Raw genomic sequence first — 15000 nt, forward strand, 5'->3', positions numbered from 1 at the left:
GAATGGCTCTCTCTCGGTTTGGGGGAGAATTGGTGAAGTCGAATCCCCTCACCTTGTTATGCCATTGACTGTAGAACCCTCAAAACCAAGATTATGCCACGATGAACGCTTTCTCAACTTGTGGATCAGAGATTTGCCCCTTAAGTTGGATTACATTTCTGATTTACCTCGTTATCTTGGAAAGTTCCATCTTCAAACCAGTATGGATGACAAGAGTGGTTACGATCATGTCGAGCTTTCTGAGGAGAGTACGAAATATTTTGCCTTACAATGGCAAGGCTGGTATTTTGTTTACAATACTATCCCCTTTGGTTGGAAGGGTAGCGACTACGTCTACCATTCCATCGGCATGGCTGCTACCAGTTACATCAGATCCTTGGGAGTGCCTTGTAGCCAATACATTGATGACCGTCATATTGGGCAGCTTTCTCCTTCCCCTGAATATTGTTCGTCCGTGGGGGATTGGTCAGATTTAGAGTTCACCAATGCTGCCATTTTTATAGCTGTCTTCGTTCTAATTTCTTTAGGATATTTTATTGGCCTATCCAAGTCTTCGCGTATCCCTGCTCAAGTGGTCAGATTCCTTGGATTTTTGGTTGACTCCCAACTTTGTGCCAACCTTTTGCCAGAGGATAGGAAGATTAAGTTTGCAACTTTGCATGAACACATCTTAGCCAACCGAGAGGTCTCGGGTAAGACCCTCCAGCGATTATCTCGGTTCCCGCGGCTTTGCTCTACGCCAGGGACATTTTCTGGTCCACAGCTGGCTTTTCCAAGTCTTCGCGTTTGGTTCAAGTGACAGGAGCCCTTAGGAAGGAAATAGAACATTGGCGATTCCTCGACTCTTGGAACGGTTGTCTCCTGTGGCTTAATGAAAAACATGTTGTGGTCAGCATTTCATCTGATTCTTCGGGCTTCAGTTGGGGAGGCTCTATCGTGTCTCCAGGAATGTCACCCCTTGAAATTTGCAACTATTGGAGCAGCGATACTAGATCTCTCCCAATCGTTGTTAAGGAAGCCCTCGCCTTTGTTATTACCTTGCAAGCTTGTAAAACACTCATTACCAATGCGCATGTAGATGCCCACACCGATCATATGGCCTTTGTACAGTCTTGGGAGAAACAGGGTGGTAAGAATGTGCAGCTTAACGATACACTTAAGAAGCTACACCAGACATCCTTCGACCTCAACACAGTAATTTCGCTCAAGTATGTACCATCTTCCGCCAACCCAGCTGAACCGCCCTCCCCTGTCCTGTCGGATCTGGATTGCATGCTTTCTAGGAAAGCTTGGCAAGAACTAGAAAAGAGGTTTGGTCCTCACACTATTGACCTCATGTCCTTGGATTCGAACGCCCAGGGGCCGGTTGCTCCAAGCCTGGTTAGCGCTAACCATTGGTTAAAAGGTATCAAAACCTCTAGGTTTCCATGGTATTTAACGCAGGTTAGCGCTAACCGTGCTTCAGGCAGCCTGGGCCAGGTTGATAGTAAAGGCGACATGTTAAGGCACTTCACTCCCTTTTTTACGCCACACTCTTCAGGGGTGAACATTTTTGCTCAAACTATTTCGGCAGCAGAGAATGCCTATGTTTTTCCTCTATTTTTACTCGTTGGTCCATTTCTGAGATTTTTGCTGGAATCCGAGCTTTGCTTCACTATCGTTGTCCCCAAGCTCTACCCTCTCCCTTTTTTGGTGGCCTACCCTGATCTCTTGCAGCCACGCCCATTTACAACTGGGAACCAAAAGGGATCTCGGAATTCTCTCTTTCCTTCACGGAATGCAGGTTTTGTTACTCGTCCACTTCCCTGGGACCTTTTCGCCTTCAGAGTAGCAAGTGGAAAATAGACATTTTTCTCTCTTTCTCTCTCAGTTCAGACGGCCCAGAATTTGGAGACCAGCCGTCCCATGTCCACAATGTGCTACTCTCAACGATGACTCATTTAACTTTTGTCAGAGATGTGGATTTAGAAAAGATCCAGTTGTTGTCGATAATGCTCGAGACCTGCTGAAAATCGACATGAAAGATATTGAAGACCACATTTCGGAACTGAGGAAGATCAGGTCCAACAAGCCTTATGAGAAACAGAAGTCTCACCGGGAACTGGTTAGATTTCTGACATCCTTACCTACCCCCAAGTCGCTCTCCTCTGCCTCTCCTGGGGACATCTTAAAATTCCTCGTTTGGAAGGACAAGTCAGACCGGAAGAAAGTCCATCAGATGTCATGCCCACAAGCGAGCCAAACTCGATCCCCCCTCTTGTAGCTGCCCTTTAAGGTTAGATCAGAGCCATTTTTGCTGAAGCTGGACTCAGTGGAGAATGGGACGACAGGTTGGGAATCGGTAATCCCGTTTCCCATCCTTCGATTAAGAACTATCTAAAATTAATTAAAGAAGAACAGGCTAAGGCCAGAATTTGCCCTAAGAAGGCCGTACCTTTGTTTCTTGCAAAGCTTCAGATGATAGCACAGTTCATTCTCACCCAACTTCAGAGCTCACGAACCTCCCCTATTTCCCTGTATATCTTTAAGTCGCGATCTTTGCATTTTCACTACCGACTTTTTCTCCGGAGACCGTTCTTCCGATTTGGGTAGGGTTCTTTCCAGAGAAAAGAGTGTAATGTGAAGTGCTAGATTTCAATCCCATATAAACCATGTGAGCATTAGCCCTACTGATGGAAATGGGCCCACACAAGGACAGAGAAAAACTCTGACCAGGGTGGGAATTGAACCCACGACCTTCGGGTTAGATCTCCGCCGCTCTACCGACTGAGCTACAAGGTCAGACGGGAGCAGGCCGTGGGAACTGACTTTTACATCTTCAGTTCACATTACACTCTATTCAGTTAACTCTGTTTAAAATATAAGTGCTACACGGCCAACGTTTGAATAAACGTAACCTTTCCTTGTTCTTTCCAGAGAAGTTTTATATTTCCCATATTCCTCTGGGTTATTATTTAACCATACGTTCCGGAACGATTTCGGTTCAGTTCGGTTCGTTCCAGAGGGAATTCGGTTAACAAGTTTGCAGTGCGTCTATGTAGAAATCTGGTTGTGTGTCCGGTCAAGAATTTTGAGCGTTATACCGCAGTCACTAAGTCAATTAGAATTAACCTACAACCCCGGTCAAAATTGTTGGAACACTTTATGGGAATCTCCCCCTTCCCCCTTCACAAAGTTGAAAACAGTTGGTGATCACACATTTTCCTGCAAAACTCGCGGTATTCCCCAACTTTGTAAGGGGGGAAGGGGTATAGTGTCCTGAAGTGTCAAGTGTTCCAACGATTAATGTCCGGGGTTGTCTGTAGACGTGATAAGATCGGAAAGTTCCAGAGAGATAGTGAGGCAACATTGTGCGTCACGCTTTTCCTGTGTCTTGTGAAGACTCTAGGCTGTTTATTCTATTTTTTGGAAGAAGAAATGCTATGTTCTACGTTAAACTGGGACATTCCTTTACTAATTGCATGGTATATTATATAACAGTCAAGGAAACGAAATTTATGAAAACAGACCGTAAAAAGTACAGTGCATAGCAATGGTATTTAGAAGTCGCATTAATAGTGATATTAGAGCTCGTGTCTTTTCCTTAAGGCATATTGAACGTCTCTCCGTTCGAATAATAGCTGATATTTGTAACGTTTCACCAAGTAGTGTGTTAAGGATCTGTAGAGAAAAACTCGGAAAGAAGAAATGTCCAAAAACAACTTCTAATCGAACAACAAGAGGAAGGCCTAAAACATTAAGTGCTAGACAGGAGCGGCAGCTCCTCAGATGCTTAGTGGCTCTTCGCAATGAAGAAGGCAATTTCAACGCAAAGCAGGTCTTGGAAAAAGAAGGACTTTCTATCGCAGATGTTTCTGTCCGCACAGTGACAAGGTTTTTAAACAAAGAAAACAAAGAAGGTTATTTCTACTTACAAGCGCGGAAAAAGGGACTTCTACGAAAGGATGACCTTAAGAAGAGATTAGCCTTTGTAAGACACTGCAGGAAAAGGTACACATGTGAAAACTTTTGGACTGAGCAGGTGTCTTTTTATTTGGATGGGACTTCGTTTGCTCACAAAAATAATCCCTTAGACCAAGCTTGTGCTCCTAAAGGAAGAATTTGGAGGAAGATGTCCGAGGGTCTTAAGATTGGATGTACAGCGAAAGGACGAAAAGAAGGAACGGGTGGACGAGTCTTGAAAGTTATCGTTGCTATCAGCTATGGAAAGAGAGTTATTATATGTGAACCCTATGAGAAAATGTCCGGGTCATATTTTGAAGATTTCATAGACAGAAACTTTAATCCCATGTTTGATCTTGCAGACAAGGGACCGGGGCGTATTTTTGTTCAAGACGGTGACCCATGTCAAAATTCGGCGGCAGCAAAGAGAGCCATGAGTCGCACTCAGGCTGAGTTGTTGAAATTGCCCCCAAGAAGTCCGGATTTGGCTCCTATTGAAAATTTCTTTCACTTTGCAAATAATGCACTACGAGAAGAAGCCAAATTGCACCGTATCACAAGCGAAACGTTCCAAGAATTTAAAGAGCGAGTCATGCGTACAATAGCGGCAATTCCCTTAACCACATTTAACAATTTAATTGCTTCAATAGACAAGAGACTACATGATGTACTCTTAAGTAAGGGAAACCGTCTAAAATATTAATTTTAACCAGGTACATATTCCAACCATTTGTTGCACAAATCCAACAGAACGAATTATGGAAAGTATGAATTTCCAACTGAGTACTTCATTCGTAAGCAGTAATTAAGTATTTGTTAATATAATATTGACCGTCTACACGCAAATCGTTTCAAAGTGAATAAAAACTTGGACAGAAACTTTTGGTTCATTCCCCCTTGAACTAAAGCCACGAAGTTTGAAAACATGATTTCCGACAAATATTTATTACAGTGAATTTAATGGGAAAGTTAAGCATTTGCATGTATGTTCTGTGATATTAGCGCATTGCTCATAGGAGACGCCACATAAACACGGCTGGTCAAATCAATAATTACCACGGAGAGCCTCAACGAATGACCATCAAGAAAAGGCCATTTGAAACTACAACAGGGTGTGAAATAAACCTCTTTTTTGCTCAAGATTAATGACTTTCGACATTCATGTTCACTTGCGATAGCTCTACCGTCCTACTTTGCTGTTTTCTTGTACAGACCTTAGTTGAAAATGGTAATTCGTGTTCTTCAAAGTATCAAATGTCTAACACTAAGATCTTCTTTAATTTTCACGAATTACCCTCTAAGATCCCATTGTTTACGGCTAATTTTATCGGGAATTCCAAACAAGCTTCGATAGTATATAGTGCTTTTCGGTAGACTCTATTTTAAAGAAGTTGATAACAATGGTAATTCGTCATGGTAATTCGTGTCGTCCGTTCGCTCTCTTAAAGATCAGTGATATTTCATACATCGTTACTGACAACAACGGTGGTTATTTTTCTCAGCGCATTAGGCAATATTTTACGGAAGATTTTACGGAAGATTTTACGAAAGATTTTACGAACTAGCGATGGTGTTTTCTTGAGAAGGCACAATTAGGTCTGCAAAACAGCGTGGGCAAGGTTGAATCTCTCGTTGTTCACTTGGCGCGATTTGGACGTGAAAGCGATAAATGCGCCAACGGCAACGCATCATATCAGTCTCCATGGAGTCTATTGTCCCACCTCGCACAAAAAATATTTCCTCTTTTCCTGTACAAAAGATAGGTGCATCGTGCTTAAATTCAATGTCTTTGGAGTAGTGCGACTTGGGAGCTGGTAAGTGTACAGTTTGCCCCTCAAGAAGTAATAGCAAATCGTGCCAAGGGATAATCTTCTCCAACCAATGAAAGTCATTCAAAAAAATTACTTCACATAATTCAGCACCTATCCAGGCAAAGCTAGTTGTTGCCGGATTTGTAAATGTTCTGTATATTGTATTCAGAGGATTTAGAAGGAATGTCTTACCACAGTTACATGGGTCAATAAGAAGGATGTTCCTATTTTTGCCACGCCCCTTAATTAAAAGAGTTTGTAGTGCTTCGGCAAATTCTGTTTCTGATATACCATTTCGCTGCAGAATATCTCGAGCCATACATAACCACTGGGTGTTGCATCCTTCAACGCAATCTTGATGTTTTACCGCATGCAGTATTTCCATACGTGTTCTTTGACTTCTTTGAAGGTTAGAAGGGGCTTCTTCTATGTCCCAGCCAATAGTTAAGTCCTCGTCGACTGCTTTGTACCCGCGATTGGCTATGAATTCCGCGAGATCTGTTTTTCCCTCATTCTTCTGAGATTTGGCTAGAACTAGAAGTTCAGCTCGTGTTCTAATTCCTCGTTCAACGACAAGCTGGGAAACATCAAACACTGATAAGCGAGCCTTTCTCTTGCGCTTGCTTGCTTTTTGCTCTTTCTTCCCATTACCAACACGGGTCTCACTTGCCTTTTGCGTTTTTGGAGGCTTCAAATCGGGATGATCTGGTGATTGAAAATATTGCTTGTCTTCTTTAGTTGCATATTTCCAAGCAGAATAATAATTTGCGTGAACGCTTGAGAAATGCAATTTTATTCCATGCTTCGTGTCCACATAATTACGAACTTTAAGGCATCTCCGGTAACAATCAAGTTTTACAGCCATATGGTAATGTATGCCCCCGTTCTTATGACTCTCTTCACTACACACCCACTGTACGACACGGCTTTGTGCTTCTGGATCAGAATTTTCAAACGCATCCAGAACTATTACGGTGAAGGACTCACGCGACGAAACTATCTGCTTGTCAGCTTGGCTGTACGTTATCAGATACACACTGCGATGCTGTCTGTTGCTTAGATTGTCGTCTCTTATACACTCTTGTCCAGCTTCATTCTCCTAAGAGGTCATATTTGCATTTGTTTTCACCAAATTTCTTTCACTATTTTAGCGATATCGACCACCACGAAACGTCTTCAAACAAGCATGAACACAAACGTAAACATATATTCTCATTTTTTAATCTAATTAAACAAAGTCGTTCACAATCCTCTTTGTTCAGAGTTGTCTCTGAATCTACAAATCACAGTCTCTCTAAAGGAAAAGAAAGGACTTTTCAAATATGGAATTTAAAAGTCTCCTTTACCTTCAACAACGGCAAAACAACTTCCTTTTCTGTGCCCTCTTGGCGTGACCACATGTTTTAAATTCCTGTTTTATAGACAACCCTGGTCAAAATTGTTGGAACACTTTATGGGAATCTCCCCCTTCCCCCTTCACAAAGTTGAAAACAGTTGGTGATCACACATTTTCCTGCAAAACTCGCGGTATTCCCCAACTTTGTAAGGGGGGAAGGGGTATAGTGTCCTGAAGTGTCAAGTGTTCCAACGATTAATGTCCGGGGTTGTAGGTCAAGTTTTTTTTATTTCGTATCACTAAGGGTAATAATGTTACCCAGGAGCCTTTTACCGGTTCTGCAGTTCATGGCAGATTAAAGTTCTATCTCGATCAAATTCAAGCTAATGATGGTGAAACTCCTCACAGCTCTCGTAGTCGCTGCTCCATAACGCTTTCTTTACTCGGAGCCTCCAAGGAAGCGGTTGCTGACCACGTCGGTTGGGCTAGTACGAAGATGGTTTACCACTACAATGACCTCAGCAGCATTTTACGCCCTGATGCTCCAGCTGCGTTACTTTCTGCGGAAACTTCTCGCTCTTCGTGCAACGTTGCTATGGCCTACGAGTCCTTTGGGAATATTTCCTCTTTTAAGCCTGTTTTTCCATAGTTTTTCCTCTCTGTGTAAATACTTTTGCTTCATTCTGAATTAAGATTTGTTAAATTCTGCAAGTGTCAGGTCTTTTTCTTTTTTTTTTTTCGTGCTTTTTGAGTTTTGGGAGGAACATGTGTCCAGAACCCAGTGGAATCACGGATTTTATACAGAGTTGCTAGGCAACTCACCGCTGAAGGGCCGAGTCTCTCATATCTTATCTAGTATAAGCCATTGTTTGCGGATGATCCTAGTGAGAATATCTTACTATTCTCCCTAGGGGCTCCGCACAAAATAGCCTTAGAACGCTTTTTACGTAACCTTAGCATACCGCGTACAGTCCGTAGCAATCCTTCACGTGTCCCAGGGGTATGGGACTCTTATATAAGGCCCCTCCCTTATAACAATAGCTCATTCAGTCTTTTCGGTGTTACGAATTTTCCTTTCGTGTCCCACCCACCTCCCCACAGAGATGAACCCGCTCCTGACCGCCTTGGGCTGAGTCCCCCATATCTTATCTAGTCTAAGGCATTGTTTGCGAATGATCCTAGTGAGAATATATTACAACATCCATTGAATTCAAGGTCAGGTTTTGGAATCACAAATCGACTATGCTTACAAACAAGACCAGGTGCGAATTAGCCATTCATTTCAATAGGGTTGAACACTGGATGTCTGACTTTGAATTCATTGTGATCGAAAAAGTTGTTAATGAAAGTGAAGATCACATTGATAGGCGTTTACTCACAAGGGAAGCTTTTTGGTGCTCCCAGTTGTGTACTCTCCATCCCCACGGCCTTAATAAACAATCAGAATTTAACTCAAAAAATAGAATTAGGTTTGCCATTTGTTAGCCATTTTTTAGCCATTTTCAAAAATTATCTTTTTTATTCATTTTTATAGTTTTAATTCCTTATGACTTTTAGATATAATACTTTTTCATTTTTTATTGTTATGGTTGCCCCCCATAATTAACTCTATATTGTTTACTTTACGAGATATTGGAAACTAACAAATTATCTACTATTGTGAGAGTTGTTTTTCTGTCTACAAGCTACAGTCTCAGTCACAAATGTTGTAACGCCGACGGAAATTTTTCCCTCCTCCCCTTTCAATGTTGATGTTTATGGGTTCCAATGCAAGAACTTTCCAGTAAACGCAACATTAGAACGACAAACGCAACATTGAAGGGAGGGAGGGAGGAGGAGTGCGTTATCAATAGCTTGGATGCGAGTTACGTGCTTTTCAAGAAAGTGTTACAACTATTTATGACCGAGGTTGTCTGAGTGTTGAATGACGCATTTCAGATAAGAAAATGCGCCATTACTAATGTGTTCTGTAACGGTTGTTTTGTGGGACTTTCGCAATGAAACGAAGTTTAAGCACGTTTCTTTACTTATAAAATTGCTATAAAGAGTTGGTTTGTTGCTAAGAAGGAATAATATTCTACAGAATTACGAGAGAAAAGCGCTGCACTAGTGTAATGGCCTTTAAACACTGTATCGATAATGTGACACGGGCAAGAGCTTTTTACTTAAGCCGGGTTAAACGACTTGCTGTTCGTAAAGTTGCTGATTTATGTGGTATTTCAACAGCAAGTGTTGTAAGAATTTCCAAAGCAAATAGAAGCGCTCCCTCGCGTTTACGAAGTTCCTCGAAAAGAGGCCGTAAGTTCAAGCTAAGTGAACAACAAAGAAGGCACCTGATTCGCTGTCTCAGGGTCCTACGAAAAAGAGACGGGACTTTCACCTGTAAAAGATTAATGGAGGAGGCCGGAATTAAAGAAAGTGATGTTTCAACGAGGACAGTTACACATTACCTAAATTCAGCAGGGTATTTTTATTTGCAGACAAGGAAGAAAGGACTTATGACCGAAGATGATCATAAGAAAAGAGTGGCTTTTGCTAAACTCATGCAGAGAAACTTCAGTGCGGATGTTTGGAAAAAAGAAATTGCGTTCTACTTGGACGGAACATCCATCGCATATAAGAGGAATCCTTTTGATCAAGCTATCGCACCTCAAGGACGAGTATGGAGAAAAAAAAGCGAGGGCCTTGCTCATGGATGCATTACGAAGGGTCGAAAGGAGGGAACTGGGGGCAAAGTCTTAAGGCTTATAGTCGCTATATCCTATGACAAGGGAGTAATTTGCTGTGAGCCTTATGAACACATGACAGGTAGCTACTTCGCCACATTCGTTGCTGAACACTTTGATCGATTGTTTGAGTTGGCTGGAAAAGGTGTCAGTCACCTATGGATGCAGGATGGAGATCCTTGTCAAAATTCTGCATTAGCAAAAGCGGCAATTGAGCGTGTAAATAGCACCGTCATCAAACTTCCACCACGAAGCGCAGACTTACATGTTATCGAAAACGTTTTTGCTATTGTTAATAGGCACCTTCGAAAACAAGCAAGGGATCGCAAAATAAGACGTGAAACGTTTGAAGAGTTTAAAGCTCGTGTAATAGATACGTTTTTCACCCTGCCGATAGTAACTGTAAATAGGTTGATAGACTCTATACCAAAAAGAATGACCAGTGTCATCAGAAAGAGGGGTGGCCGTATCAAGTATTAGTTAATACTCATTTTAAAGCTCTATAGCGGACAACTGTAATGTTTTTTTTTGTGTGTGTGCGTGTGTAAGTACAGTGTTACACCGGTGGGAAATGTAAAAAAGCTTGTTGCTGTTGTCATTTTCCGCGTTAAATAACGTTGCAACTACTAATTTCAACGATGTATCTCTACTTTTTACTAAACAATCAATTGTCTCTTTGTTTTACTTTGTATAATGTATTTAAAGCATAGCTCTTCAAAAGAAAGTTGATATTTACCGGTACTTTTTCTTAGATAAAGGACTGGAATCCATTGACGTGTATAAATTGCTTGTGTAAACAATCAACATCACCCTTGTGATCACGGTACACCATGATCATTTCTTGCAAAAGTACTTTAAATCTGTCTTATCTGCCTTTTTTTGTACTTGACAATAAGCACTAGAACACAACTTAACTATAGTGAGATTTTCAAGCAATTAGCAGTTTTTTGTCCTCAAAATTTCTACGGTACACCATGGTGATCCGTTGTCGGTAAATTAATTACAGTCTACTAAAATTATTTAGCAATGACGGATCACCATGGTGTACCGTAGCAAATAAGTCTAAGGAAGGCGCTGTTGTGATTTCTATTATTTCTGGTTACACATAGTAACTACTACAATAGTTTAGTACGATTAAACGTCCTAGTTTTTACCAAATACAACGCTAAAATGAAGAAAAAGGATGGTGATCCGTGATCGGTACACACTCACATGTAACCATAATTAAATTAACAAGAGGCAGAGTTTAGGCCTGGGGATAGACAAGTTCAGCAAAACAGCGTGGACAAGGTGGAACTTGCAGTTGTTCTGCCTCAGTAATCTGTGAGCTGAATGCAAACACTCGCCAACGAACACGCATCATTTCAGTCTCTCTTTCATCCAGCACACCAGCACGGACAAAGGAAATTTCCTCCTTGGCGGTACAAAAGATGGGCGTATCCCCTTTCAAGGAAAAATCACATCTGTAATGGGTCTTGGGTGCTGGCAGGTGAACCTCATGGCCTTCCAATAGCAATAGCAAATCATGCCATGGGATGATGTTGGCGGACCATCTGAAATCATTTAGAAATAAAACTTCCGCCTCTTCTGCACCTACCCATGCGAAGGTTGTGCTGGCCGGGTTGCAAAATGTGTTGTAAATGCTTGTAAGAGGATTTAAAAGAAAAGTTTTTCCACAATTAGACGGGCCTTTCAAATACAAGTTGCGGTATTTCCCTCTTCCCTTGTCAAGAAGATTTCTGATAGCCTCTGAAAATTCGTCCCCGGCTATGTTATTTCGCTCCAAAAGATTTCGCGCCATTTGCAACCAACGACGGTCACAACCTACAACGCATTCCTTTCCGAGCTGACTGTACAAAATCTCCGCTCTACTCTTTTCGCTGCGCTCCATCTTTCCTTCTGCTTCTTCTAATTCCCAACCTACACTGAGGGCCTCATCAACCGCCTTTGCTCCCCTATTCGCTATAAACTCCGCAAGGTCTGTTTTGCCTTCCCTTTTTTGATTATTTGCGTAGGCAAGAAGCTGCAACCGTGTGCGAATTCCCTTTTCAACGACAATTTGTGACACTTCAAAAATGCTCAGTCTTTTCCGCCCTTTTCTACTTTTTCCTTTACCACTGGCATTACCTTCCGAGGAGCTTTTCCGTGATAGAGCTCTACTAGCTGCAGACGTACATGGTTCCGAGAAGTTTGACAAGTCCGGATGACTTTCAGACTGTATGAAATGTGCATCCTCCTTAGTTGTGTAACGCCAGGCCGAGTAATAATTGCAATGTTTATCACTAAAATTTACTTTTACACGATGCCTTTCTTCTAAAAAATTGCGAATTTTTAGCCAACGACGTCTAGCACTTAACTTCACAGCCATGTGATAATGAATGCCACCATCCCTATGTCCTTCTTGGCTACACACCCATTGCACCACTTCGATACGACTAGAAGGATCAGCGTTTGAAAAACTGTCCAAAACAATTCTTGAAAATTCTTCCCGTGTAGGAACAATTTCAAGATCGGCTTGACTGTAAGTTATCAAATACACAAATCGTACTTGACGGGAATTCAGTGTTCGAAGTCGCACAGGCCTTTCCCCTAACCCACCTGCTGCCGCACTGCAACCACCGCAGTCTTCCGCCATAACATTAACTGATCGCCTCCTTTATCTGTATTCCGCTGGATGTACAAATTGACTTCGAACCTTTTCAAACACTCCTTTACAGCTACCGATCTACTTTTTTAATAGCAGTTTCCCTTTCTGATAGACGCATCATCTCTCAAAATATCATTGACTAATGTTGACTTTATTTAATTGCTTCTGCAAACACAGATAACAACAGTATTAACACACAAAAACCAGCCTTTCACCAAATAATTCTGTACATCTTTTTAAGTTTCCTCCAAGACCATTAATACTATTGCCCAAAGTGTATTTGGCGACAAATAGGTACCGTCTTCACATATCTTACAGCCCTACAACAATAATTTCACAATACACTGTCCACGGTCGTCACATCACGTCGCACACATGAAAACACTTAACAGTGACAAATACAGTCTCAGTCACAAATGTTGTAACGCCGACGGAAATTTTTCCCTCCTCCCCTTTCAATGTTGATGTTTATGGGTTCCAATGCAAGAACTTTCCAGTAAACGCAACATTAGAACGACAAACGCAACATTGAAGGGAGGGAGGGAGGAGGAGTGCGTTATCAATAGCTTGGATGCGAGTTACGTGCTTTTCAAGAAAGTGTTACAACTATTTATGACCGAGGTTGTAGCTTATTTCGTCACCAACTCATTAGTACCTGTGTGTAAATTTCATGCAATTTAGTAATCTGTTGATTTCGTACATCTCACTTTTTCACATATTTAAGATCTTGTAACCGACTTAGTTCCAGCTTTTTAGCCTGTATCGTGAACACTGAGGAAGCCCAAAGGGCGAAACGTCTGTTCACTACATTAAACATGGACCTGTAAGTAATTTGCTTTTGACTCCATTCTTCATTCAACCTATATAAATATATATATATCTAGCTGATCTTATGAAAACCGGGTCCTTTAAATTAGACTAGAATACTTGGGACGGTTTTATTTTGTCAGAAACTGGACTATGACCTCTCCATTGAAAACATGTTTTGATTTAAGAGGTCAGTGTCACTGTCATTTGGCAACTTGTGACTTAGACCTGGAAATAAGAAAACCACATGTGTGAGAAAAAGGCTAATATGATTAGTCATAAAGGCAATTAAGGCCATTAATGTGTCTGCTACATTTGGAACTGATCTTTGGAACATGACTAAGGTGACTTCAGAAAAAGTAATGTTTCATATGGCATGGAAGCCCTTTTCCCTCACCCAACAAGTCGACATTTCCTTCACTAAGCCTCCCATAAAGAGGTGTAGTGAATTGTTTTGGCCATGAACTATTACCTCATACTTGTTAGACTTGCATGTGACAAGCCATGAAAGAGCCCCTCCTAGGAATTTAAACCTCGCCCTGAGTTTGGCAGCAGTTGCACTTTGGATTTCGTAGCAAAGTTTGATCTTGTTTTGAAAACTCCTATCTCACATAAATCCAACAACTTGTTTTAACAATGGATATCTTTAACTTTTCTTTTGCGACCCGATAGGTCATAATTTACTTCCCTCACCCTCCCACAGAGAGGTCTAGTGAATTGTTTTGAACATGGACTATTACCTCATACTTGTTGGACTTGAGTGCGACAAGCCATGATTCATCTCACATAAATCCAAAACATTATTAAACAGTGGGCAATTGTTTCTCTTGCCTGTATACATTTATGCTCCCAGTTCTTCTTTTTTTTTTCTAGAATTTGTTAAACCAAAGTGCTTGGATTTTCTGAATTCCATTGGCTCACATAAATCCAAGAAATTATTAAACAATGTTTATCTTTCTTTTGCCTATGCTGCCAAATTTTACTTCCAAACACTGACGTTATTTGTCAAACCAAAGTGCTGGCATTTCTTAAAACCAATTATCTCACATAAATCCAAAACATTATTAAACAATGGGCAATTATTTCTCTTGCCTGTATACACGTATGCTTCCAATTGTTCTTCTTTTTTCCCCTAGACACTGAGTTTATTTGTTAAACCAAAGTGCTTGGATTTCCTGAAATCAATTGTCTCACATAAATCCGAGAAATTATTAAACAATGCTCATCTTTCTCTTGCCTATGCTGCCAAATTTTACTTCCAAGTTTTCAAAACTGTTGCCTATATATATGTATGTGTAGCAACTAGAATAGCAAATTTTTATGTGTTGATTGCGTTGTTCGTTGTCAGGTGTGTATTGCTGCGTGTATGCGTTGTAATTCTGTCGAGGTGTTAACTAGTATACCGTAATTATTCCCTGTAGTCTTTTTTGCTCGTTCGTTTGTAGGTGTATAAGTTTGTTTTGGCGTTATTACACATAATTTTCTCTTCCAAGTTCGGTCGTTACATTATCCTTCTAAAGTTCTAGATTTGCTTTAGTCTCTGTTTTCACCGTTCTCGGAAGCCTTCTGGCTTATCTCAATTCGCATCACAGTTTGTAAGTATTTGTCTTGTGTTTTCCGTTGCGCTTTTCTGTTCATTACCTTTAGAATAGTTTATGTAACCGTTTATCCTATCTTTTTCAGTTGAATCGCATGCAGTTGCAAGAATTAAATAGCGTATTCAAAAAGTGG

At 41.0% G+C, this 15000-nt stretch overlaps 1 protein-coding gene across 1 annotated transcript in view; it reads left to right on the plus strand.

Moving 5' to 3' along the window:
• Window positions 1-799, plus strand: part of LOC137977403 (uncharacterized) — a 1260-nt gene extending 461 nt beyond the window's left edge. Inside the window, exon 1 of the mRNA XM_068824622.1 lies at window positions 1-799. This exon is cut by the window's left edge and continues 461 nt beyond it. Within this exon, the coding sequence (XP_068680723.1) occupies window positions 1-799 (799 nt within the window).
• Window positions 800-15000: the final 14201 nt, after the last annotated feature.

This window comes from Montipora foliosa, chromosome 11 (assembly GCF_036669935.1).
Source record: "Montipora foliosa isolate CH-2021 chromosome 11, ASM3666993v2, whole genome shotgun sequence".
NCBI lineage: Eukaryota > Metazoa > Cnidaria > Anthozoa > Scleractinia > Acroporidae > Montipora > Montipora foliosa.